The sequence below is a fragment of the Hyaena hyaena genome, unplaced genomic scaffold (genome assembly GCF_003009895.1).
Source record: "Hyaena hyaena isolate Hyena2069 unplaced genomic scaffold, ASM300989v1 scaffold_394, whole genome shotgun sequence".
NCBI lineage: Eukaryota > Metazoa > Chordata > Mammalia > Carnivora > Hyaenidae > Hyaena > Hyaena hyaena.
Genome location: NW_024081026.1, coordinates 1231037 through 1258409, shown reverse-complemented (window position 1 = coordinate 1258409; position 27373 = coordinate 1231037). Strand labels below are relative to the sequence as shown.

The following is a 27373-nucleotide window of genomic DNA, read 5'->3' as shown; positions in this document are numbered from 1 at the left end:
GATGGTTAGCCTTGAGTACTCGGATTGTACTTAAGCATGAGTCAGAGGCTGGAATCAATCCTTTAGTGTAGATCCAACAATAGCATTTCAGAATTAATTTTCAGAAGGTGTATTTAGAATGGTTGGGTGCAGGGAGAGGAGGAAGGAGGCTGGGGGCTAACCAAGAGGGTGTTATAGGTAGTGAGCATGAGACAAGAGAGATGGGGATTGAAGGAGCATTTATGGAAATAAAAGGGGGGAACCAAGGGGAAGGTTTAATGGGCAGGAATTGGGCTGGACTATATGAAAGACTCATAGATATGGGTTCACTCATTTACTCCTTTGTCATAAATTCATGTATGCTTTCTTCAGCATTGGGTTATGCCAGGGCTCTTGCTAAGCACTCTTCTCTGTTCACTGTCAGAAACCAGTGGCAGCATAGCCCCAGCCAGAGGGTGACTATGCAGTATAGTGTGGACTCTGGCTCTGGTTTCTGCTGGTTCATGCCCCAATTCTGCCCACGTGCTTTTTGGCAATTTATTTAACTTCTGTAAACCCCATTCTCTTCATCTGTAACATGGAGATGGTAATCTACCTCACAAAGTTATTGCGGGGATTCCCTGAGATAATACACTGAGCAAACCAAGGCTAGCTATCACATAATAACTGAAGATGCCTTAAGCACCTCCCTATGTGTTAAGCACTGGGACATTAGGATACCCAGACATAGATAGAGAAGGCCCCATATTGTCTCCTAGCACCCCAAAGACAACTTTGGGGGATAAATAACTTTGTAAACTGTACTGTGTAATATAATGTAGTAAATAATCTAATAGAAGGATGATGTTAGTGACATAGAACTCACACGAAGAGATTAGCGGGGTTTGAGGAGTTAAGGGAAATGCCATAAAGGAAATGGTCATTGAATTGGGTTTTAAAAAGGAGTAGAAATTTGGAAGATGAGAGGACAGAGGAAGAAAAAGAATTTCAGACAAAAGGTACAAGTATACAAAAGGACAAAGGATAATGGCACACCTTTCTGTAGAGTTACAGTAGGGACAGACTGAAGCACTGTGTATGCACAGAACAAGGACCTTCAAGGTGCATACTAAGCACTCAGCAAATCAGCAAACACTAGCCTTCTCCCTGTCTTTGCTGGATCCCAGCTGTGTCTTCTCTGGACAACTTATAGCTCAAAGCAAGAAAGGAGGAATGCCTCAGAAAATAGAGGAGAAAGAGGGCAGGGGTTCTGAGACCAAGGATTTTATGACCATGGTTAATGAGTGAATCAAGAGAGAGTAAAGCAAGTATCTGCAAAAGAGGCTGACAAAGGTCACTCAGGGTAAAGAGCAGAAACAAGAGGCTTCATGCCATATAAGATGAAGAAGGAAAATTCTCAAGAATGAGTGTGGTCAGATATGTCCAATGTAATGAGTTGTCAAAACTGGAAGAACATTCTCAGAACTGCTTCTAGTGGCCTTCAGCATCTTCTTCAGAGGTTTCCATGGTAACCTGTGACCACTCTAATGGGTTGTCTCTCCAGTGTCTACTCACAGCCCTAGAACTGTTTCTTCTTCCCCTGGCATCCCCACAGTCCCCTTCGCACATTGCTCTCCAGGTTCATGGTGTAGGCAGATTCCAGCGAGCCTGGAGCAAGGGGGCACAGAACTCTACCCAGAGCCACTGAGCAGACCAAGCCACTCCCAGGACAGCCTCACCCACCTGAACTTCTCATGGTTACCACATCCATGCAGAAGAATTCTACCCCCTCCAGGAATTTGGTAACCTAAATAAAGCAAAACAAAGCCTTCTCGTGTTATTGTTGCTGGGATTGGTCTCAAAATTACCTATTGGTACAACTCTCCCAGGAGATGACCTTAAATGACTCAGACCTCAAATATTGAATGACAAATAAATAGGATTGTCAAGATAAAGTCCTATGAGACTGGGTCATTCCTAAAGGCACTGGTAAGCAACGAGACCATGTTAAACTACTAAAATGTCCATCTATTCCAGCACATATGACAAAATTCGGGGAGCTTATAGTTCCTAAAAACTACAGATCAGTAGGGCTTCCTTTGCTTAAATCATATGCAATACTTCAGGACATGGGCTCCCTTTGCTTTATTTACAGCTAAAAAGTAAAGTAGAATAAATTGGAAGTTACTCTTGAAAATAGAGAAATGCAATGAAGGAAACAAATAAACATGATCAGAGGTTTTCTTTTTTCTTGTCTCTTCTTTGCCTCACGTTTTCTAAAACTTAGTGAATCAAATCTGAAGAACTCCTACAAAAAGGTAGGGTAAACTACTATGCTAATGTTTAATTCACTTTTGGTTGATCAGTACTTTAAAACTTTGAACAAAATGGACTTAAAATGTGAAAGGAGATCTTAATATGATTTGGGTGGAGAATGGAGGCAAAAGCAAGTAGTTAAGGAGGAAATAGGTTGTAAGGAAAAAGAAGCCACAGCTAAGAAACAGGCAGGCAGAGCAGTGAGAATAGAACTCTGTGCTGTGTACGAGAACCACTTGCCTCTTCCTCAAGGACTGGGCTGTGTTCTCACTGTGGTTTCTGTGCTGCAGATCTTCCTCATCCCATGTCCAATAAAAACTTGCTTCTGGGTCACCCAATAGATCGGTCCTAATCTAGCATCTGCTAATTGCAAATCAGAATAGTGAGCATATAGAAGCACAGTAAGAATAATACTCTATAACCTCCTTCTTCTTCACCTATCTCAGAGATCCTCCTCAGACCCCACACGAGGTGAGGGCCACCATCATGTGCATGTGAAACATTCTCATTCACAAAAGCCGTTACCTTTCTGTTTGATTAATTTCTGTCTGTCTACAAGATGTGAGCTCCGAGAGGGCAGAGACTCTCAGTGAGCTAATCCTACTCTGATCTGGAGCGTCTCGTAGAGTGCCTCACATAGACAGTGAGTCTTCCATACATGATGGAGGAATGAATAAGCAGGCAATGGAAGAACAAACACCATTTCCAGGCTATTGAGATTATTTCCTAACCCCTCTTTGGAACAGCAATGGCAAGATATCATTCAGATATCAGCTTATTCTCCCCTCCCTTCTCCTTCCTTTTTTCCGTTCTGCTTTGCTTCCTACTACCACATGCTTCACTCCTCACTCCTCCTACCAGCCCCTCAAATATTAAAATAACAACTTTATCAAAAACCACAAAATGCATTCAGAGTGTCTGCATCCTAGGGGAGGTGGTGGTGATGGTGTGGGCTCTATGAGCACAGCCCACGTCCTCTGCTATGCTGCATGGGGTTTTTGTGTAATAGGAACATGTCGATTGGCATGTTCTCAGTTTGGAAAGAGAAACCATGCCTTGTTGCGGCTTTGAGTTCAGACCAATTTTTCTTAATCTTTGAAGATGAAGAGCCTTCTAAGCAAAGCAAAGCAAAATGAGCCTAAATGCTTCAAGCTCTATGCAAGGCAGGAAGAATGCCGTGCGGTGATATTGTTTAGAAAGAGACTTGGTAATTGCTGTACTGGAGAGCCGACATTTGCAGAACTCAATTGTGTGGCGTCCGACTGAGTAAGTTAGCAAAATAAAGACAGATGGCAATGGATTAACTCCAACACGCCCACCAGACAATGGCAGCCAACATGGAGAATTGTGGAGTGCTCTAAAAATGCGCTTTCTGGGATAGTCCTCCAAATGCCTCCGTTAGATGCCACCTAGTGACTCACCAAAGCATTGCATCTTGTGCAACCAAGTAGATTGAGGACACAGGTTAAGGGGACTGTGCCACACATAGATTGGCTTTGTTTAATAGAAAAAGAGGGAGTGAAAAATGACAGATCATGAGGGACTTGAAAATTTGTAGTTTAGTGTTCAGTTCACTGAGAAAAAATGGTTGAATTCTGTATTCTGCCTTGTATGTGTATCAGAAAAAAAAGACAAAAGGGAAGGAGAGAGGGGAGGGGAGAGAAGGAGAGGGTTAGAGAGGGAAGAACAGGAAAAGGAAGGGGAGGGAAAGAAGAAGGAATAGAAATCCTGCAAGACTGGCAACTATCTTTCATTCAGAAATACAGAAATAGAAGATTTAGGACAGTTTAAGCATTTAGGTCCTAGCTTTATACAACTAAAACCTAGGATAGTAAATCATTGCATTTCAAATGCCAGCTCTAATTGACTAGCAGAAGCCCTTTGGATGGTATGGGATTGTGAGGTAGCTTCCAGGCTCAGAGTAGGCACCCTGTGGTCATTGAGGTCCTCTGTAATGGCTCCAGGTGAGGGGACAAGTTGTATTGGGGTGCATATTAGAGAATTATGCATCAGGCTATGAAATCTCCTAATTTGTTTAATAATGGGTGTTTAGCCAAAAAGCTCTTTGTATTTCTGACTGTCCGAGGACAGAAGCTGAAAGGTGTATAGAGCTTATAGAAAAGGTGATGCCTTTCTATCTAAAGGAGAGATGAAGAAATAATATGAGCAGTTTTGTTAGTTTCTATCAACTAGGGTTTCATTATGTTTGTTCTTCCATTGTGGAAGGTATTGTTTGATTGGCAATTTGCAGCACTAGCACATATAATTTAGGTCTTATAGTCCTTGAATATGTGCTTGGTGATGAGACACTGATTACTCCTAACTATAGGATTTATTTCACAAGTGAACGTCTTAACGATTTCAGTACCTGACCCAGTATGCAAAGTAGATGAGGAGAGAATGAGCTTTAGTTTCTGGGCATCTCCATCCCTACCATCATACTGAACTGACACTGTATTTCTCATTTTTCCTTGGCAGTCGTCTGGCCTGTATTTGGGTCAAAAGAGAGATTCTTTTCTCTTTTGGCCCTTAAACAGCTTTTGGTGGCCAGCAAACAAAGCTAGCTGTGTCCGCAGATTTTGGGGGGCTTCCATTCTGTAGGGTCAGGTAGTTCTGTGGTTAAGTGGTTTGACTCTACTCATCATGTCCTGGGTGAGAGCCTGGGTCCCCACCTGCTACAATTCTGCCTTCTCAAGCAACTCTCTCTAGAGGTCTATGTCCTTTGAGTTTGATTTATTTTGGGGTAGAAAAGTAGACCACATAGACAACAAACTTTGATCAGCATTTTCCCCTTTTAATTTGACTTATTATTATTTTAATGTTTTTATTTATTTATTTCTGAGAGAGGGAGAGAGAGAGAGTGAGCAGGGGAGGGTCAGAGAGAGAGGGAGATACAGAATCTTAAACAGGCTCCAGGCTCTGAGCTGGCTGTCAGCACAGAGCCTGCAGCGGGGCTTGAACCCACAAACCATGAGATCATGACCTGAGCCGAAGCTGTACGCTTAACCGACTGAGCCACCCAGGCGCCCCTCCCCTTTTAATTTGATTTAACTCTCATTGACTAACTAAATGTTCACTACATGCAAGGCATTGCACTAGGGTCAAAACCCCAAGGTCAGACAAGGGTCTAGCTTCAACTCTGTGAGCAGCTCTCCTGAGACCCCTGTCTCTACTTCAGCTGAATGGAAATACTAGGCTAAAGCAAACCTACTAAATTCCTTTATCACTCTCAAGTTTTAAGGCTTCACGAACAGAGCACTTTTGCTCTCAGACAAAACTAGCTGAGAATGTAAGTCTAGGTTTCATACTTGATTTCCTAAAGTATGATTTTATTATTTATTCATTCTGAGAGTTTTGAGGACACATGAGGTGTCAGGGACTAGCCTTGTACAATGAACAAAGCCCTTGGCCTCACAAAACTTACAATCTAGTGGGAGAAACAAATAGTAAACAAACAAGAAATGCAAAATATAATGTGCCAGATGATGAATGCTATGAAGAAATAAAGCAGAGTAAGGAGAAAGAGAGGCAGAGTGCCCAGGGAAAGCTCCTCCCTGAAAAAGTGGCGTCTGTCCTGACTGATAACAGGGAGAGCACTCTGTGGGATCTGAGACAGGAGGTTCTGGGCAGAGGTGAGTGCAAATGTGAAGGCTCTTAGGAAAGAACAGTTTTGACATGCTCGAGGAACAGCAAGGGGGCCACTTACATAACTAGTTTATCCATTACCATCTGGGGTGCCTAGAAGGGCACCCAAAGCAGCTGGTGAATACCTCCTGTGTGCCAGGCATTATTATAGGGTTCTGGGGACATAGAGATGAAAAAATGAATCAATATATCACTACCTGTGCAAGAGAAGCCTTCATTAAACATTTTTAAAAATGTTTTATTTATTTCTGAGAGAGAGAGGCAGTGTGAACAGGGAGTGTCAGAGAGAGAGGGACATACAGAACCCGAAGCAGGCTCCAGGCTCTGAGCTAGCTGTGAGCACAGAGCCCAACACGGGGCTCAAACCCACGAACTGTGAGATCACGACCTGAGCAGAAGTCGGACGCTTAACCAACTGAGCCACCCAGGCACCCCACGAGAAGCCTGCATTTTAGTGAAGAGTCAGATCTGATAGAGAAAAAACTCCAATATTATAAAAGAGGTGGTAGGATTAAGGTCATGGCTGAGGACATGGGAGCTCAGTGAAGAAGAAGATGGCATTTCAGCTGGGTCTTGAAGAAGGAGGAGGAGTTGGACAGGCTGAGGATGAAGGATTAGCAAGGTCACATTAAAGGCAATGTGTGATTGGGGAATTAGTCAAGGTCCAGGTTGACTGAAATGCAGGGTAACAATACATGTCTTCTCTGCTTTGACATGAGCTTCATGTTTGGACTTTATCCTGTAGGTCAGTGGTCCCCAATATTCACTCTTAAGGACTCCTTCTTTATACTTTCTTCCTAATTGATCGTGTCTTCATAGATTTCTTTTTAATCTTCCCAATTATCACTATTAAGAAGTAACTAATTTGTTTCCCATTTTTAAAAAGTCACCCAACCTCCATGATATCCAATCAGAGTCATGCATAAGTATGAGACACACTGTGTTACCACATGGAGTTGATATAACATCATTCAGGAAAAAAAGAGCTCTCCTATCCCATGAGCCATATCATGGGGTATATTGGTCAGATATACAACTTTAGCTGCTGTATCAGACAAACCCCCAAATCTCAGTGGTTTAACATATGAAGGTTTATCCTTGCTCAAGTGAGGTATACTGTGGATTAGAAAGCCCCCCTCCATGTTGTAGCAAAGCCACTGAGAACACCTCTTACAAGGTCCCTGGACATGGAGGAGGCACCCAATCTCAGCCTAGAAGTCATATTCTCACTTCTGCTCATAGTCCATTGGACAAAACTAGTCACATGCTACAACCTAACCCCAGGAGAGGGTAGAACACATGGGGATGCATGTAGAATATTTGTTCATCATTAACTGCCTCTGCCACGTAGCATAAATGTGCAATTTCTCTTCTGGGTTCTTGGACTTTAGGGCAGCATCCAGTTGAGAACCACTACTCTAGCAGTAGGCAGCAGAGGAGAAGTTTCTTTCTCAGAAAGATCACATAGATGGTGGTTTAGAGAATGGATTGTAATGGGTAAGTTGGTGGGAGGAAGACCAGTTAGGAGGCACTCAGTCCAAATGAAGGCGGATAAGGGCCTGGCCCAAAGCACTGGCAGAAGGATGGGGTAGGGGAGTGGGTTCTAATAATAACCTGGGATAAAATCCTTAGGTGTTGGAGACCAGATATAATGCCTGGAGGAGTCAGAGGTGTCAAAGTTGATTCTTGGGTTTCTAGGCTGGTTGAGTCAGAGACACTATGAGAGCAACAGCATGAGTCAGAGCAGAAGCAGAGCCTCTTTCAGGGTTGCAGGTATAATGGCAGCCGGTCATCCTTCTTTTTCCTACGATCTAGTCATTTGTCCTACCCTCACTCCACCCAAGAAAACACCAGGCCTGAGTCACAGGCTGTGGGAACTCAGAAGCCAAGGCATCAGAGTCAGCGAAGAAGTTTCAGAATCCAACCCAGGGATCAAAAGCTTTGTTACTCTATCCATCTGTGTTTGGGTAACTTCAAACTGCCACAACTGCTATCAGTCAGTGCTCCTTCTTCTCTTCTACTCACCTCCCTTCATCAAGTTTTTCCCCTCCTGGACTCTTCCCAATTGTCCCTACAACCTTTCCAATGTGCACCAACCATTACAGCAATCCCCTACTCACTGTGGGCATACTGTAATCAAATCTATCTGTGCACTTCTTGTTCAGAAACCCAATATGTCCTGTCTCCCGTTAGACAGTAACCCCATCCCTAGAGAGGTCATACTTTTCCAACTGCTGTGAATTGAGTAGAGAGGCCAAATCTCACCTCTTTCAATAGGGGGCAACACTCTTTAACAAAGTTGGTGCACTTTGGACATGAGAACCTTGGCATACAAAATTCAACTGTGTTCCCTTGTTTGAAGCATCAACCTCTTAGCAGTATCTGTTGTGATATGGTTTCTTTGAACTTTATAAAGACAATTGAAAAAAAATCACTTGAGCAGAATTAAAACCACACTTAGAAATTAAGTGTTCATTTTCCTCAAAGTTTATTCTATGTACTCAATACAATAAACTATGAAGAAATAAACTTTTCAGTTTCTTCAAAGTTTATTCCATTTACTCAATACAACAAGCTATGAGTGAGTAAATGGCTATTATCATAGGCTGCAGAAGAAAATGGGGTTGGGCATAAAAAAAGATGTGATACCTGGGCTTTACCTCTGTGATGTACTGCACGTCACAAGCCTCACTGTCCTGATCTGCAAACTAGGGGTCATAAGAGGCAATGGTAGTGCTGTTTGAGGATTGGGCCCGTAATAGACAGAGAATCTAGTGTAGGCCTTGCTCAATAAAGGGTAGCCAGTACCATGATTACTACTTAGTTCCTTTCCTCATGGAGTGTGGTGTCACAACCTCAGATGTTTCCGCCTTCCTTCCTATCTAGGTCCCCTTAGCTTCTCACCATCTGATTTGTACCATTCACTGATCCCCATCCACACCTCACATGAAACCATGCCAGCTTCATCACTTCTTAGTCCTAGTATTAATTTTAAAGAGCTCTCAGCATTTTGTTCGCTCAAAAGTGGAACCTAAAAGTATACAGTCTGCATCAATTGCTTTTAGACATACAGTCTGAGTTATTTATATTTCCATTTTCTGCTCTATGAGACTGTGCAAATACTGAAGGAGAGACTTGCTTCCAATTCTCCAAGAGCTGCCTGGGAATATTGTTTTGTGGTAGAGGAAGCCGAGCCAGCAGATGCTCCTTCTGCCAGAAGTTCAATAAAGTCTCCCTGCCTTTCAGTGGGAAGAGGAATAGTTTCAGCTTGAAATGATTACACTGCTCAGAAGTAAATTACTTCAGGATCTGACTTTTGTGTGACCATTTATCATCCATGCTAGCTGCAGAAGCTGGAGTTAAAAACTGGACAATTGATTCCTTGCTGCTGATTTGTTCTTCAACCATTTCTCACCACTTATATGTGTGGTAGCAGCAACTATAAAGGCTATATGAACCATGGGAAGTACTTTCTGACATGGCAGATACATTCCTGACATAGTTTAAGAGTTCAAAGCAGCTCCGTGTAAACTTTTGAGGAAAGAATTTGTAGGATTATACCTAAACAAGCAAAAACAAAAACAAAAAACAAAAAACAAAAACAAAAAATTCAATGACACACTTTTCCATCTTGGTCAGACAGTGTCATGGTATCCTTAGGATATTTTAGTGCTTGAGTTGCCTTCCATCTCTTGCAAATGTTTGACCAAAGCATAGAAGTAGCCAAGCAGAAAAAAGAGAGGAAGTTACATCTTGGGAGAAATCGTATGGCCAGAGGGATGGCTAGAATTGTAAAAGAACACACGGTAAATGAGGGAAGGCATGGGAAATGTGTTATGAGTTGAATTGTATCCCCTATATTCATATGATGAAGTCCTAACCCCTGAGAAGGTGACTATATTTGGGGATAGGGTCTTTAAAGAGTAATGACGTCAAAATGACCTCATTTAGATGCACCTCCATCTAATACAACCATAGCCCTTATAAAAGAGGAGGTTAAGACAGACACACACAGAAGGAAGACAATTGGAAGGTACAAGAGGGAGCCCAACAGTGACCACAGGAAAGCGTGGTTAGGGACGCGGGGATGTGCCTGCACACGGGGCTCCCTGCCTGGGCAAAGCATGCCTGCAAACGGGGTGCTCTGCCAGGAGGCCTGCACACAATATCCAAGTTTAATGGTCCGCTCGCAAACGAGGGAACATGCTCTCCTTAGAAATAAGGAGGAGGCTGGAATTGTGAGCAGGCCTCTTAGTAAACATGTTGTGGTCGCTTCCTCCCTTTGCTCCCCCCTGTCCTTGAAATGTGTTTGGCTACTGGCCCTTAATTGGTAAAGGAATGCATCTTGTAGATTTCAGTTTGTATCCAGTTACCGGGTATAAAATAAACCGCAAGAGGGGCTTGCGTAGAATTGTTCCTCCGGCCGGAGTTGTGTCTCTGTCTGTCTTTTGTGTGTGTCTTGTCCTTTGTGTCATTTCGTCCGCAACATCCATCCTAAGGGGAGAGGGCTCAAAGAAACCAACTCTGCTGGCACTTTGATCTTGGACTTCTAGCCTCCGCAACTATGAGAAAATAAATTGCTATTGTTTTAGCCACCCAGTCTATGGTGTTTTGTACCACGGGAAACTGATACTTACTGGTATACAGCAGTAGGTGAGCATTTCACAAATAAAGAAGTTTAGGAAGGCTGGGATAAATAATTATGTATCTCTAAAATATTGTGTGTAATTCTGTTGGTATTATAAATACATTTGAAGGCATCTTGTATCTCCTACTTCTGAAATGCTTGCTCAAGTTTAAATTGTTCAAGATTTGGCAGTCCATATCACTCAAATCACATGCAAATCCCCCTCTTTTAGAGAAAAGAGACATTAGTTGGGTAATTCTCAAATTCCTCTCACCAGGTATTTCTAAAATCAGATAAAAAAGAATGGATGCTGCAGTGAATTAGCCTGGAAAGGGAGCCCAAAGTAACATGACTCTTTAAAGTTAGGTTTATTGAGATATAATTTACATAAAGTAAAATTAATCTTTTTAAATTGTACAGTTGGTTAAATTTTTACAAGTATATACAATCATGGAACCACCATCACAATCAAGATATAGAACATTTCCGTCAGCTCGAATTTCCTTGTGCTCCTCTGTAATTTCCTTCCTTCACTCCCAGACCCTGGAAACCACTGATATGAATTTTATCCCTATAATTTTGCCTTTTTCAGAATGTCATATAAATGGATTCACATGATATGTAGCCTTTTATGTCTGGCCTCTTTCATGTTTTTTGAAGTCTATTGCTTTGATTCTAAAATTTGTTTGAATTTTATATGCAATGCTGATGTATAAGATGTATGTATATACACACATAAGATATAAATGATATATATTCAATAATTGTATTTATATATATATACACACACACATATATACACCACCACACACACATATATATAAAATGCTGAATTATATATCCATGTTTGTTTAATATTGCTATCCATTTGAACCTACTTGCCCAGTTAGGCTACTTAATGTGACCCAATAATAATTAGATAAAATTAATACTCCATGAAGTTGCCCTATTTACTAATTAAAAATATTACTACTAATTACAAAGATGTTGGTTACAAGACATGTCCAAGAAAGTTCAAAGAGATATTCATTGAATACTGGAAAAGTATGGAACAGGAAGCATTGAGCAATAGCCTTCTTACCTTTTACTAGAGATTGAGATCATAAATGCCTTTGGGGTTTTAGAGACATCAATGGTATATGTAAAATACATAGAAAGCATTAAAAAGTTTTTAACTTTTATTTTTGAGAGAGAGAGACAGAACACAAGCAGGGGAGGGACAGAGAGAGAAGAAGCCACAGAATCTGAAGCAGGCTCCAGGTTCTGAGATGTCAGCACAGAGACCAACATAGGGCTTGAACCCACAAATTATGAAGTCATGACCTGAGTGGAAGTTGAACGCTTAACTGACTGAGCCATCCAGGTGCCACTAGAAAGACGAAAAATATCCAAATAGACCATCTGATAACCTCAGTGGTGATACATCATTATAACACACTGAGGCTCTAAGGTTTACTACTATCTGGATAGCAGTAGTCATGGCTATGGGGTCTCTATTATTTGAGCCAGTACCCACTAAACCATTTCCTTACAACTGGAGGCTTTTTGGGTTAGTTGTTTCCCTGGGTCATAGCCTATCTGCAAGACAAGTTTAATATCTGTCTCTAGATTGCTAATCAAAAAAATAGTTCTTATATGAAGGTGGTTCCTTTCATGCAAGGTCCAGGTTTTGGATGAGATCAACAAGTAAAAGAAGGAGAAGAGGCTCCCACTTGATCAGCTGGATGGACAGTACCCTTCCTGCTCTTCCCACATCCTCCTTACAATTCTTTAAGAGCCTACTCAGATGTGACCTCCTCTGTGCCCCTATCATGATTCATTCCCTAACTCAAGGCAGAATAAGTTACTCTCTTCTTGGATCTCTTATAACATTGTGCACATAGAGTTATCACATTTTATAATTCTTTATGTGTATGTGTCCCCTGTTCTTTAATGAACTTGAAGACACAAGAATTATGGCTTATCTCTCTCTGTTTCCCTAGATTCTAGCATGCAGCAGATGCTCAATGAATATATGCTAAATTTAGTTGCTCTTTATAGTACATAATTCGCCACATGTCACAGGCCCACCTCAATGAGACTTTGGAGAACTAAGAACTGTCCTGTGTGGATAAAAAACTAGTCTCTATTTTAATTTGTGTATCAGACCTCATGTTTCCTGCCAGTCTGCCAAGCTTCTGACCCAGATTCTTTCTCTGAGCCTATTTGCCTGGTCCAAGTGCAAACATAATTCCTGATCTGACCCAGATCCACTGCCTCTACTTGTTCCAGCTCACCAGGGTCTCCTGCTTTGGCCTCATCTATGAAACCTGATACGTGACTAAAATGACCCTGGTGAAAAGCCAGGTGGGGCAAGCTGGCACTGCAAGGTCCCAGAGTGACATCTGACTCTCCTGGCTGTCTGCAAGGCAACTGGGTGGGCTGAGAACAAGCCTTCATGGGTTCAAGTGTCTGTGTGCTGCTCATAGTGAATCCTGAGGCAGGAAACAGGTGCAGATGTGGGCCAGAGTGGAGGCCAGGAAGGAGCGGATTGGTTGCTCATGATGTGTTGCTTGTCCCTCTGGCTGTGACCATCCCATTAAAGAGGTATGGGTGAGACTGGAATAAGTGTACAGGGAAAAGGAATAGGGATGGGTTTTTAGACCCAATTAGGGGCCTGTTAGCCCTTATAGTGGGTTGACTAGTGGGGCCCAAAACACATGTCTACATACTAACCCCTGGTACCTGTGAATGCAAATTTATTTGGAAAAAAAAAAGTGTCTTTGCAGATATAATTAAGTTAAGGATCTAAAGAAGAAAATTTTCCAGAATTTAAGGTGAAGCCTAAATCTAATGACAGATGTCCTTAGTAGGGAGAGGCAGAAGGATATTTGGGACAGAGACACACAGAGGGAGAAGGTCATGTGAAAACAAGAGCAGAGATTGGAGTTTTGCTGCCACAAGCCAAGGAATGCTTGGAGCCACAAGAAACTGGAAGAGGCAAGGAAAGATTCTCCCACAGAGCCTTCAGAGGGAGTGTGGCCCTCTTGATACCGTAATTTCAGACCTCCGACTTCAGAGCTGTGAGAATATGAATTTCTGTTGTGTTAAGCCATCAGTACTTTGTTATGGTAGCCCAACAAACTTAATACACTCTTCCTTTGCTTATATATCAGAGAAACAGGTATGCATTGGAGTGTTTGGATCCATGAAGGAGACTTTCAGAGGACTAGTGAGAAAAGCAAGGCACAAGAGAAGAGACTGGCTCAGAACCACATAAGAACAGCTCTTTTTCTCCCAAAATCATCAATAGAGACCAAAAGCATTCACAGAAAAAAATGTATCTGCTATGCAATGAAGCTCGTCCTAAGAAAGTATCTTCCACTTATAAAAGAATAGTAATAGAAATAAAATAATAATAATAATAATAATGACTGAGATCATGCCATATGTCAGTCACTGAACTAAGTGTTCTACATATATCCACTTTTCCAATGAGAAAATTGAGGCTTAGAATGATAAATTAAACCTTGATACAGTGCTCAGTATATGTGAAGCCTGGTTCTAAGAACTTTACAATGATTAACTAATTCAATCCTCATAATAACCTGTGAAGGAAGAATTATTTCCATCTTACAGATGAGAAAACTAAGGCATAGAGAAAACTAAGGTTACATGACATGCCTAATGTCCCACAGCAAAGAAGTGAAGGAGCTGGGATTCATATGCAGCTAGGATTCAGATCTTTGTCCCAAAGATTTTTCTTACTTAAAGTTATCCCACTGTTCTACGTAAAAAAAAAAAAGGGGGGGGGGGAGAGATTGGAATGCAGGTATGTCTGACCCAAAATCCCATGTTTAATCCATAAACTGCACTGCCTCTTAAAAAAAATGAGAGGTGAAATCACTTTGTGAACAGTGGTTCCGCTCACATGACCATCTCAGTCGGCCATCTCAGTTAAAGGCTCTGAGGTCTTCAGCCAAGAGGCCTGATTCCTTGCTATTGCTTACACAATCTTGACCAGAATAGTCAACATGGATAGAAGCTCAGACCCACCTCTGGGGAGAGACTGGCATTGGTTTTGTGGAACAATCTCTGGAAGGTTGCAAGAGAGCCCTACCCACCCTTCCCTGCTCCCTCTTGCATACTGTCCTGTCTGTGTTTACCCAGTTGTGTCACTGAGGGTTTTTTTATTGTTTCATCAAATATTTATCAGGCGCTGGAGACAGAGTAAAGGCTTAATCCCATGCAAGGCATGTATAGTCTCCAATTCAGAGTGATAGGCACCATCAAGGAAGAATAATATTAATAACAGCCACTGTTTTTAGAGTGCTTATTACGTGCCAGTCATTATATAATCCTCCTAACACATGCTGCTTTGGTTTAACACAGGAGGGTCACCTATTCTAGTCTTGGGAGGTCAAGGAAGGCTTCCTGGAAGAGTCCTGAGGGATTAGTGGGAGTTAGCCAGATAAAGAAAGGGAACCAGAGAGAAAGATCTAGGCAGAAGCCCAAAGCTGAGAAAGCACATGGTAAATGTTGTAGACAGGGAAAGCAGCTTAACATAGCTGGGAGCACAGCAGGAGTAGTAATAAATGTAGTGGGAAAAATATGTCAGCAGGTAAAGGTCATCTTGGCCTCTTAAGCCAGGATTAAGGTTTATTAGTCTAGCCTGACTACAGTCTTCCCTACAGACACCTGTCAGCTGGGACCCTTAACATCTGCCTCCTCTTGCTATATTCCTTGCCCCTGTCTACTGCCTGGAGGCTTGCTCCCAGGTGGATGGACAACCCAGAGCTATGGCCCTCCTACCCATTTGACTGCAGGTACCAGTACTGCCCAAAAGCTTTTTGGATATTGACATTAGCCTTACTGGTGCTCAAGTTCAGTGCCCCCTGTAATACCTCCAAATTTATGTTTAGACACCATCAGCCCTGGGGCGCAGATCCATAGGAAAGTTATTGCTCTATCTCTGGCCCAGTGGCCCCTTTCTCCTCACTTTCTGGTGCCCTAGATGGTCCGTGAATGCTGTCTCCATATCTAGGTTAAGAAGAGATCCAAAACTGGGTCTTAGTAAAGACTACACAATGGATCAGTGGGAGGGGACCCATGCCCCCCTGACAGTTTTGGTCAAGTGCAAGGACTTTGGAGACATGTAGTCCGTGTCTGAACACTGATTGTACTGCTAAGCAGCAGCTGGGTGATCTTGGAGCAAATTACTCAGCTTTCCTAAGCCTCAGTTTCCCCAACTACAAAAGAGATTAAAACTTCTCTCCCTAATAGGACAATAGAATTAGAGTGTGTGGGGCACCTGGGTGGCTCAGTCGGTTAAGCGTCCAACTTTGGCTCAGGTCATGATCTCACGGTTCGTGGGTTTGAGCCCTGCATCGGGCTCTGTGCTGACTGCCAGCTCAGAGGCTGGAGCCTATTTCAGATTCTGTATCTTCCTCTCTCTCTGACCTTGCCCTGCTCACACTGTCTCTCTCTCTCAGAAATAAATAAAACGTTAAAAAAAAAATTAGAGAGTGTGTATAAAGAAACTAACACATGGCCAGGCATTTAGTAGACTCATATCATGGCAATTATAGTGGATGTGGTGGTGCAACATCAGAGGCCCCTTCACATCTGAGGGAATTACCTGAGGCATTTATTCTCCTGGCTGCCGATGGCTCCTTCTGCTAAAGGATGCTTTCTTGCGCAAGGTCATGACACTTTTCTGGAGCAGCCTACATTCAATGATAGCCTGATGTGGGAATACAAATTCTGGTGCCCTTTACCCCAAAAGGGTCATTAGAAAAGTCTCCTTCCATCTTCAAGTTCCTCCTGAGATCATTTGAGGTCCACTGCAGGCAACAAAGAGGGGTGACTTCTTTCATTTTCCCAGAAAAGGGCTGTTTCCAGTTTTTCCTTGAAAAGGGCCTCGACTTCTTCCAACCCTATTTCTGGGGCTTTCCCACAGATGTTACTCCCTAGAGCAGTCCTGGGTAAATTTTCTGCATGCAAATCTCAGATGACCCAAGTTGTAATGATGAGGAGAAAGATGGTGTGCTGATTATATCTCACTCCCTTTAAAGATCACACCTGCACCGATACTGACAAGAATATTAAACTGCTGGCAAATTAACTGATTGGGTTTTATTTATTACTTATTCTCAAATAAGTTATTTCTTTGTTTGTTTGAATTTCCTATTAGAAAGAAAACACAGAAACTCGAATTTCACAAATATGTATGATTTACCAAAGGGTGATAAGTCTTTAATAAGAACCCAGCTTCAGACTCCTTTCAGAAATTGGTTGTTCTCAGGAAAGTCACACATGAAACTTAGGCAATATTTGTTTTTTATATTAGAACTGCAAACCAAACAACAACTAATTCATGGATTCAGTTATTACTGGTGTTATGTACTTTTTCTCCACATCTAAATCATATATATGGTAAACTTTATTACTAGGCTTAGTAAGAGTATAGGATCATTTGGGCAAACCAATGTTCTTTTTTCAAAAAAAAATGTTTAATATTTATTTATTCTTGAGAGAGAGAGAGACAGAGACAGAGACAGAGAGAGAGAAAGAGAGAGAGAGAGAGAAAGAGAGAGAGAGAGAGAAAGAGAGCAAGGAAGGAAGGGGCAGAGAAGAGGGAGACACAGAATCTGAAATAGGCTCCAGGCCCCGAGTTGTCAGCACAGAGCCCCAGGCAGGGCTTGAACTCACAAACCATGAAATCGTGACCTGAGCTGAAGTTGGACACTTAACTCACTGAGCCACCCAGGCGCCCCTGGGCAAACCAATATTCTGATAGAGTTGCTGCATTTCCATACATGCTTTACCAATTTTTAATGAATTAGAAAACAGTAAAACATGTTTAACACTAAAAGTCTGCTGCTCACAGTTTAATTTTATTTAAAAAAATTTTTTTTAATGTTTATTTCTGAGAGAGAAAGAGACAGCGTGAGCAGGGAGGTCAGAGAGAGAGGGAGATACAGAATCCGAAGCAGGCTCCAGGCTCTGAGCTATCTGTCAGCACAGAGCCCAATGCAGAGCTTGAACCCATGAACCTTGAGATCATGACCTGAGCCAAAGTCAGACACTTAACTGACTGAGCCACCCAGGCGCCCCAATTTTATTTTTGATAATTCCAAAGGTATTTGACATTTGAAAAGTTATCAGTGCATTATAAATGTGCAGAGATAGGTTACTAGAGAATGACAGAGTATAACTGTTCATGGGCACAGCAGGGAGCTCATTTATTTGAGTGGGATTAGATAGATATTAAGATAAAATTTACATAGGTGTACAGTTTGATGAATACTGAAAACTCCACATACCCATGTAAGCAACACACTGATCAAGACATACAAGACATCCAAAGCAGGGATTATGTGGGAAAAGTCTTTTGAATGTCTGACTGTCCCTGACAGTGTGCTCAGCTTCCCAAGGGAGCTGGTCAGCTAATGGATCCTGGTGCCTGCTTCACTCTTCTTATCTCCATTGCTTCTGGCAACTTCCACTGGCATTCACGGCACCTTCTCTCTGCTGAACTTCACGGCACACAGCTGTCATCAGATTGGAGGTGACTTCTTTCATTTTCCCAGAGAATGGCTGTTTCCATTATTTCCTTGAACACACATGGTGATCAGATTTCTCCACTCCTTCTGGGAGCTCTCCAAACCTTTGTTCATGAAATCTTCCCAGCACAGACATGAGTAGGGAGCACGTCATATGCTTTGCTTTTATAGATGGAAATCTTGAAGAAAAGTGAAGTTAAATGGCTTCCTGACCAATGAGACTGACGATAACTCAGAATTATATGACCCAGCTTGGTGCCATGAGTTTGTTTTATTTCCTCCAGCAGGAGGGAGAGTATGGTAGAGTTCAGGAGGTGCTTATTTCTTTAAGCCTCTCAATTTTTCTCACCTCTGTTTGAGAGGCTATTCCATAGTTCAGGTGTGAGGGAAGAGTGGCCTGGAGGGAGAGGCAGCAGTAGGAAGAGACAGAGATATGGTATGAGAAGGCCTGGGTCTTGGTGATGTTTTTAGAGATCAGCAGCAAATGATCAAACAATAGTCACAACTGCAGTTCTTAACACTTCCTGCAGTTTTACATTCAGTAGCTAATAGCTTATTTAGGCATTTTAAAAGTTTATTTAGGGGCGCCTGGGTGACTCAGTCGGTTAAGCATCTGACTTCGGCTCAGGTCATGATCTCACAGTTCCTGGGTTCGAGCCCCGCGTCGGGCTCTGTGCTGACAGCTAGCTCAGAGCCTGGAGCCTGTTTCAGATTCTGTATCTCCCTCTCTCTCTGACTCTCCCTTGCTCACGCTGTCTCTATCTCTCTCTCAAAAATAAATAAAACATTAAAAAAAATTTTTTTAAGTTTATTTATTTTGAAAAAAGCACACAGAAGCGGGGGTGGGGGGTGGGCAGAGAGAAAGAGAGACAGAATTCCAAGCCCACTTTGTGCCATTAGCGCAGCGCCTGAAGTGGGGCTTGAACTCAGGAACTGTGAGACCATGACCTGAGCTGGGATCAAGAGTCAAATGCTTCACCGACTGAGCCACCCAGGTTCCCCTAGGCATTTAATTTAAAATGCCTCTTTCAGTATCAGAGAGATGGCAAAGAGGGTTTATAAAGAAGTCACTGAATTTTCTTTTTTTTTTTTTTTTAAGAAGTCATTGAACTTTCTAACAAATCCCCCTTCCCCACTCCAAACATTCTTCCTTCCAAATGTTCTTTATGTAACTGATTGCCTTTGTTGAAATAGCCACATCTAGTTCTTAGGGGAAATATATATTTAGAGGCTTAGGAAATTGCACCAAAGACTTTTCCATGTTTTCAGCAATGGGAGGCGTAGCCGCCCAGTATGTTAAATTTTGCAAAAGGAACTATGGGACTGGCTTTGTCCCCGCCCTACCTTTCCAAACAGAGCCAGGATACTGGAGCCATTGGAAATGGTACCACTCTCCAGCTGTTCTTACTGGCTGGCTCAGAGTTCACCTCATCTCCTTAGCATAATGACTATGTCGTGGGATTTGACAGTTGCAACATCAAATCTGCCTCAAAGCCTCTTTCTCGCTTCCAGGGAGTTCCACTGGTCCTCCCTTAGTTTGGTGTAAGATCTAACCACAACTTTAATTACTAGTCTTCTTGAGAGAACCAGTCTCTCACACTATGACTCCATCCACTCAGCTATGAATGAACAATCCAGCTCTTTACAATTAACTCCCCAAACAAGTGTGACACCCCAAAGTGTGAGTAAAATAACTACAGGCCTTAGACATCACGACCTGGGTATGCCACTCCTATTTTTCTTCTTACAAAATATTTTACACTCATCCCAGCCTGAGTTAAACTTTCTCTGGTACCTTCTTCTGACTCATAAGAACATCCACCTAATCCACTGTAGACAATCAAGGACTCTCTTTAGCTGCGTCAAGATTGCTTAGCAGCAGAAATTAGTTTATTAAAAACAACTTTCTGTGAGGAAAGCACCCCCACATTTTCCTGTGGATTCATGTCTTCTTCTTGACTGACTTGCTAACTGAATTACTCAAAAGATTTTCTCCTTATATGTGCTGGCGATACCTAGGGGGAGAAATGGCTGGGAAAGACGTGATATTAGAAAGTGAATGAGACACCTTGAAGCACCTAGGAGAACCATGTTTCGTCTAACCAGAAACCTCTAATTAGGAAGTCTGAGCAATCAACATGGCTGTGTGTCCTTTACCTTGCTGTCAGGTTTCATTATGGGCTCCAGCAGAATGCGGGAGAAAGCTCAGAGAGGAAGAAAGGGTAAGTGTCAGGCTGGGGATGGGGCCAATCAACCCAGAAAGGATGTAGACTTGAGTTATTACCTAGCGACCTGAGGCACCACGGTTGCCAAACTTATTTTGTTGAACTATCCAGGCTAAGTTATGCTCATGGGGCCAGGAAAAATAGCAAAGCTACCTATGTAAGGGGAAGGAGGAGGGAATCATTGGAATTTACTGAATGATTATTATATGTTAGCCACTGTTTTAAGCATTTTTCTGTACACAAAAATAAATTAGCTTAACATTGTCTTTAAAAATGAGAAACTAAGACTTTGAGAGGTTAAATTATGAATACAGTTGCCTATAAGTAGCAGGGAAGGGATTTGAATCCTGGCAGCCAACACCCCTATCCACTGTACTACTTGGGCCCTTAGTCTCAGATGAGCATGACCATGGCAAGGGGTGGGGGGACTGTGGCTCTGTGTTGTAAGGTCTTCCCATTTTTCAAGGAAGCCAGTTGGTATGGATTCATTAACAAGAAATTTCTGAATTTTTGAACTGTTGACAATATCTTTTTTTTTTTTAGTTTTTGTAAAACTCATGTCAGGTCAGCAACTGAATACATGTGAATGTAATCTAGCATCACTTCCTTCTTGCCAGTCGTTGGGCCATTGCTCAACCTGTAACTCTGTGTACATATAGGATAAACCTGGATCAAAGAAGTAGAAATGTAAACAGGAACCCATACTAGTCCCATTGCAGTAAATGCCTGTTAAGGAAGCTTTGAAATATTGGGTCAACAGAGGGAGTTTGACTGCCTAGGCTTTACTAGTTTCACCAGAAACCCAGAGAAGTGGATTTCAGATCTGTAATGGAGCAGAGTCTAGACATGTGTGTTTAGGCCAAAGTACTATAGTCCCCTTAGGGTTCAAAGAGCTCAGTGGGCTACAAGTGAGCTGAGATACTGGCCCTTTCAGCTATCAGGGGACTGAGAGTTTCTGTGGTCCTGAAGACCCTTGGTTAATCATTTCTGGCCATAAGTAACTCCTCCTTTCAGTTGACCCCATGTTGCAGAGATTATAATTTTTAAAAATGTGTGACATGAAGTTAAAATCATTGAGAGGCACTATTGTGGTCTGTTTCTTAAGTAATATGGATTGCCCTAATTTAACATCAAGCTTTTTTCTTCTTGAATGGGATCTACATCTTTACATGAATCTTTTAATGGAAATTTTGTCTTCTTTTGTTCACCTGGATAGTAGGATATTCTCCTTCTGGCTCTTTCTTCCCCCCTCATCCATGGATCTTTTTATTAAAAACAAATAATTTCATTAATTCATTCCAGTTTTCTTCCTGACTTCCAATCTCACATAGCAATGTGGTATTATTTGGTATCAATTAACTCAATAATTATTTGTTGTTTGTTTGGAAATGGGAGAGGGTATGGGGCCTACTGGAGAAATCAGCTTGTCTTGGTCTGCCTTGGAAATTTTTAGCACTGAAAGTCCCATGCACTCCCTCTTCAGTCTTATCTAACTGAATTATCTAACCAGGATAATTGGTACCCCAGGCCTAGCAAGCAAGTTGTTGTCACAGACAAAATAAAAGACCCTTCTTAATATGGACATGTAAGTATCAAGAAAACCAGGGGAGAGTTTCACACAAAATAACCTCAATTTTTAGTAAAAAAAAAAAGTTGATGTAAGTTCACCCGCTGGAGAGGAAGGTAAGCAGATGGTAGAGAAACTGTCACTCAGTGAACCCACCTCTATATCCTAAATAACAAACCTAGCTTAAGTTACAGTTACTCACTCAAAATTTGGGGAAATGTGGCTATTATGAGTGGAGGGAGGACCCTAATGTGAACCGTGGCCTCAAAGACCCAGTAGTGGTCAGGCATCACCAGGCTGTAAGAGAAGCCAGGAGTAGGGCAAGTGAAACTCAGTGCATGACCACATAACCTGCCATAAGTGTGTAAGTGTATGTGCCCCGAGCCTTTATCTGCAGAGTGAAGGGGTACACCAAGCATGTCTCTGAAGTTTCATGTGAATTCTAGAATCCTAGCACTTTTTTTTTATAAGGGGAGAGAAACAGCTGCAAACACACACACACACACACACACACACACACACACACACACACAAATGTTAGAAGTCTTTTGTATGTGAAACCGAGGGAAGTGGCCAAGGGTCTCTGAAAAAATAAATAGAATTATGCCTGGTATGGAACAAGCCCTGACACACTGAAAACCAGGCAGCACCCAGGAAGTTTTTGATGAAGGACGTCTTACTCCTCACATCAGAAATGAACTTCTCATTGTATACCTTTCCAATTTAGAAAATATCACTACACAGAAAGAGAGCTTGCAGACTGGGAATTTTTTGAACAGAACAGTATTTCATTTGATCCTCACACAATCCTGGGAAGCAGACGGTAGAGTTTCTATTCTCCCCATTTTACAGATGAGGAAATGAAGTTTCTAAGTAGGTAAGGTCACAAAGCCGAGTTCTGGATTCTGTTCTCATGAATCTTTGTAACACCTATAGAGAATGGGGGTCAGTGGTGTCTTATCACTATGCAGCCATTTCAGAAGTTGGAGCCCTGGGCAAAAGCGTCAAGAACCCACGGGACATACCGTGCCCTCCCCAGGCTAGAGCCCAGGACTGCGGTTGAGAAGACCATGGTTGGCCTGCTCTGGAGAGGATTTACTCTTAGAGTCACCAAAGAGATGTCACTGTAGATTTGAGGGTATGTTGACCAGTCTATATGCTTACCCTCTGCTGGGGCTGTGTCCTTGTGGTCATGGTCACACCTCTAATTAGGTCACTGCTGGAGTCCCTCTTCCTAAATGTCTGAGTGCCACAGCCGTGGTGTTCTGGAAGGCTGTGGGATTGAAATGATCTGAGTCTGTGAGGATTCCTGCTTTTCTGTTGTGTGTTGATAGCCCGATGCTATTATACCGCTTTTGCTACTGTTTAGAATTATTTTGTCCATTATAGATTATTATTCCAAAAATAGACTGGTAATACATTCTTGTACATCTGAATTTAATTAAGAACCTTCTTCTCAATGACACGGATGTGATTTTACTGCTTCTGGCCAGACCAGACATAGGTGTCTGAAGACAGATATCCAAATTTTGGGCTAACTTCTCTGATCTTTTTAACCTAGGGCCCCTGCTCTGAGATGATGACTTATGACTTTGACATGCTGTCTTCAACCACTCTCTGGTCACTAGGGAGTATGTGAAACATCACAGGAACATTGCTACCAGGAGTCAAGGCTGTCCCTTCCAACCTCACTAGGATCCTCATGGGATTCAGATAATTACTTAATGTTCAGTATTCTGAGAACTGTCAGAATCACCCTGGCCTCACCAAATCATTTCATTACTTGAGAGGGTTGGGGATGGGATGAAATCTTCTGTACTGTTGTCCATGTCTGATGTGTTTGGCCCATTGAGACTCCAAGGGCATTGTGGACTCTACTTTGTTTCCCGACAGGATTAATGCCAGAAACTCACGTACTATTTTGTTTTGTGGCTTCTCTGCTTAGCCATACCTCACCCATGGAGCTGATGCTTCCTAAGCATTGAGAGAAGTTGCAGGAGAACTGACAATTCCTACCAAGTACACATCCCATCCCCTGTGCCCCTCTCCATGTGTGAAGGCCACACTGCCTGCCCCTGGGGCAGTAAAAGAGTACATCCTTTAATCACCTTGCAGGTGTTCGCCCCAGCTGCTGGCTCAATTCCCAGGGAATGCTGCCTCTTAGGTACATGTCATAATTTGGAGATTATGCTTCTCTTCATATTCTGGGGTTCACACCATTTAGAGCAGACAGTTGGAAGTGCAGAGATGATGGGATGGCAGTGCCCACCCATTCATTTCTACCTCCATCCAGTATTCCATTACATAGTAATTAAGTGCCCTGTGTGTGCCATGTGCAAAGCTGGGTACCAGGCATTCAGTGGTGAACAGAGAAGTGGTGGTCTCAAGGAGGGGTGTCTGTTTCAACAGAATGGCCCAAACATTTCATCTGCTTTTGCTTCAGGTATGTTAGTTACTGCCAAGAGTTTGTGGGTGTTTAGGAGCCTTGTTAAATTTGGAAAGCTCTGGCTCCTCTCTGCTCCCTATGGAGCCTGGCCCTTGGCGTTGGCCTTGAATGCGAAGCTGGGTCCTCGGAGTGCCACTGTCCGCACTCTCCAGATGAGTATTGTGCACAGGGAGGGGCCAGGGCGTGGGGCCCCCTGAAGGCTGTGTCATCCCCGGCTCCAGCCACAGAGGTTACATCACGAAGGGAAGCTGAGCTGTCAGCATGTTGCTAGGCTGTGGTTATTTATTTTTATAAATGAGACTTGTGCTTAATTTAGAAATCTGCTTTTGCTTTTTCTTTCTTTTTTCCAGCATCATCTGGCTGTCTGGCACCACCAGAGAACTGCATTTTTGACCCAACAAGAGCTCGTGGGTGGATGGGGGCGGGAAGGAGGCTGGGGAAAGGACTGATGCCAGCCTGCTGTCTTATAGGGAGCTAGACACACGTGGCCACACCATTAGCCTCCTGTTCAGCTTCTAGACGGGTTTCATCTGGGACACCTACATAGTCCTCGCTTGGAACAACACCGTATAAAGCTGCCCTGGTGCTAACTCCTCTTCTGAATAACCACACACCGAATACAGAAGAACAGAAGATGGGGCCACAAAAAAAGAAGACCACAGTCAGGTGCCAGAAAGAGGTGACACCTAGATTTTCAGTCCTTTGGATGCAGCTATTTTTTTTTAAAAAAATTTAAGTGTATTTGTTTAGAGAGAAAGAGAGAGACAGACAGAGAGAAAGTGTGGGGGAGGGGCAGAGAAAGAGGGAGAGAGAATCCCAAGCAGGCTCCGCACTGACAATACAGAGCCTGATGCGGGGTTCAAACTCACAAACTATGAGACTATGACCTGAGCTGAAACCAAGAGTCAGTTGCTTAACCAACTAAGCTACCCAGGTGCCCCTCTATTTTAACAGAGCCACTTTACTGCGGCTATTTGACATGAAGGTATTTAGATTTGGCCTAAATGTTCAGCCAATAAATGTTTTTATTTTTTTTTATTTTTTTATTTTTATTTTTTAAAAATTTTTTTTAATGTTTTATTTCTTTCTAGGAGAGAGAGAGAGAGAGAGCATGAGCAGGGGAGGGTCAGAGAGAGAGTGTGATTCATTCTTTGAAATAGGCTCCAGGCTCTGAGCTGGCAGTCAGCACAGAGCCCGACACGGGGCTCGAACCCATGAACCGCGAGATCATGACCTAAGCGAAAGTCGGATGCTTAACCGACTAAGTCACATAGGTGCCACAAATGTTTTTATTTTTAAAAATAAATGATGAGTAAATGGACATTTTATACTCCTTCTATGAACTTCCCTCCAGCCCAAATCTTTCCCTTAGCCCCATTCCCACTTGTGGGCATTAAGGTGTATGGATTAGGAACAGGTAAGGGGAAATGATGGTAGAAATTCAAAATGGGAGGAACACTGAGGATCAGATAATGATCAAGAATGAAGCAATGTCAGGAATGAGGTGCTTGTCAGAACTGGTAGTAGGTCAGGAGGAAAGAACGGTCAAGAGGCCTCTAAAGTCAATAAAAGTGTCACACTGAGATGGAGCAGAAGTCACAAGTGGTATGAGGGGTGGGAAATTGTTATAAACATAAAATACAGTGAGGGGTGGGAAATTGTTATAAACATAAAATACAGTGAGTACATTTTGGCTCACCTGTATGAAAAGAGTTGCATGAGAATACAGTGCACTTAGGATTCAGAATCACTCATTTTAGCTCTTCCACAGGCAGTGTCTGACTCATAAATGTCTACACATTTCACTCCAGGGCTTGTTTGAGCCTCAGTTTCCCCACATAAAATACAGGTGATTATGTCTACCCTTCATCCGTCCCCACCGTTTGCTCTCCCTGCAGGGGACATGCTAAGGATGAACCAGCAGCTCGTAAACCGCTTCCAGCCACTTGGCGAAGGGTGCCTCTATAAACAGTGGTTATTAGTGTATATGAGTGCTCTGTGAGTCAAGGATGTTGGAGTTGGGCAAGTGTAGTCACCTCTGCCTGATGATTCACGCAAACACAGTGATGCCTCTAGCTGGAATGTATAGTGTTTGAGATGACTTTGTTCTTTCCACCGCAGAGAACTTCATCTTTACCCAAATGCTAAACCCTGAGGAGTTTGCACACGGGCACTAGGGGAATAGCTGTGACAAGAAGTGAAAGGAATCTGCCCTTCCTGCCCACCATCTACAGTTATAGTACAAAGAACTACAGCAGCATATCTGTGCCCAATCATCCACTCCTCTTTGCCGCCAAAGAAACTCTTCCCAATTCTTCCACCATTTGTCAAACTTGCCCAAGTGCACCAGAGGCAGTTCAAGTAATTGAAGGTGGAGGGAAGAGAATACTGCATTCTGTGTCGACCTTTTGCATCACAAGGTGAAGCCTCACTGATTTGATCCTGGAATGTTGTTCAGAATTGGTGCAAGGAGGTGGCAGGGGCTAGGGCCTCAGCTTCTAGATGTCTGACCTGAAGTCGCCATGGCTGGACAGGGACCCTCCGCTGAGCCCTCAGAACGGAGGCGGAAGGACACGCTGCAGCTTGCCTGTCCTAGCCCTACAACCAAGTGCATACCATCACCAACCCTATTCTAAGAGCGAAGGCGCCATCACCTTTGTTCCTGCCACTTTCTTTGTTATATCTCACCATGTCCCTGCCTTCAGATTTCTTATGGATTCCTTTCTCAGGCATCATGTTTTGATTCCCTCCTCACATTTATTTCCAATTGCCAAGAACAACTCTGTTCCGGCAGGAAGATATTATTTGGCTTACAGGAGAGCAGGCAGTGGCTTCTCTCCACTAGCATTCTTTGAATTTACATGGGAATTTATTCTGGGAACTGCTCAGCGTCTCCCTCAAGTCTCTCCCTCACCATCAAATGTTTCCATCACAGAGTAGCTTTGCTTACATTGTTTTTAACTGGGTAATGATAAGAGCTTTTCTTTTGAAGCCTGGGTGTAGGGCTCAGAGCACCTCCCCACACTATTACTCCCCAAGGACCTT

General features: G+C 42.7%; 1 protein-coding gene across 1 annotated transcript; it reads left to right on the top strand.

Moving 5' to 3' along the window:
* The first annotated feature begins 24292 nt into the window (after positions 1–24292).
* Positions 24293–25018, top strand: SMIM2 (small integral membrane protein 2). Its single transcript, XM_039251526.1, is given in 2 exon segments — positions 24293–24325; positions 24731–25018. Coding segments are annotated over 2 exon segments (321 nt in total).
* Positions 25019–27373: the final 2355 nt, after the last annotated feature.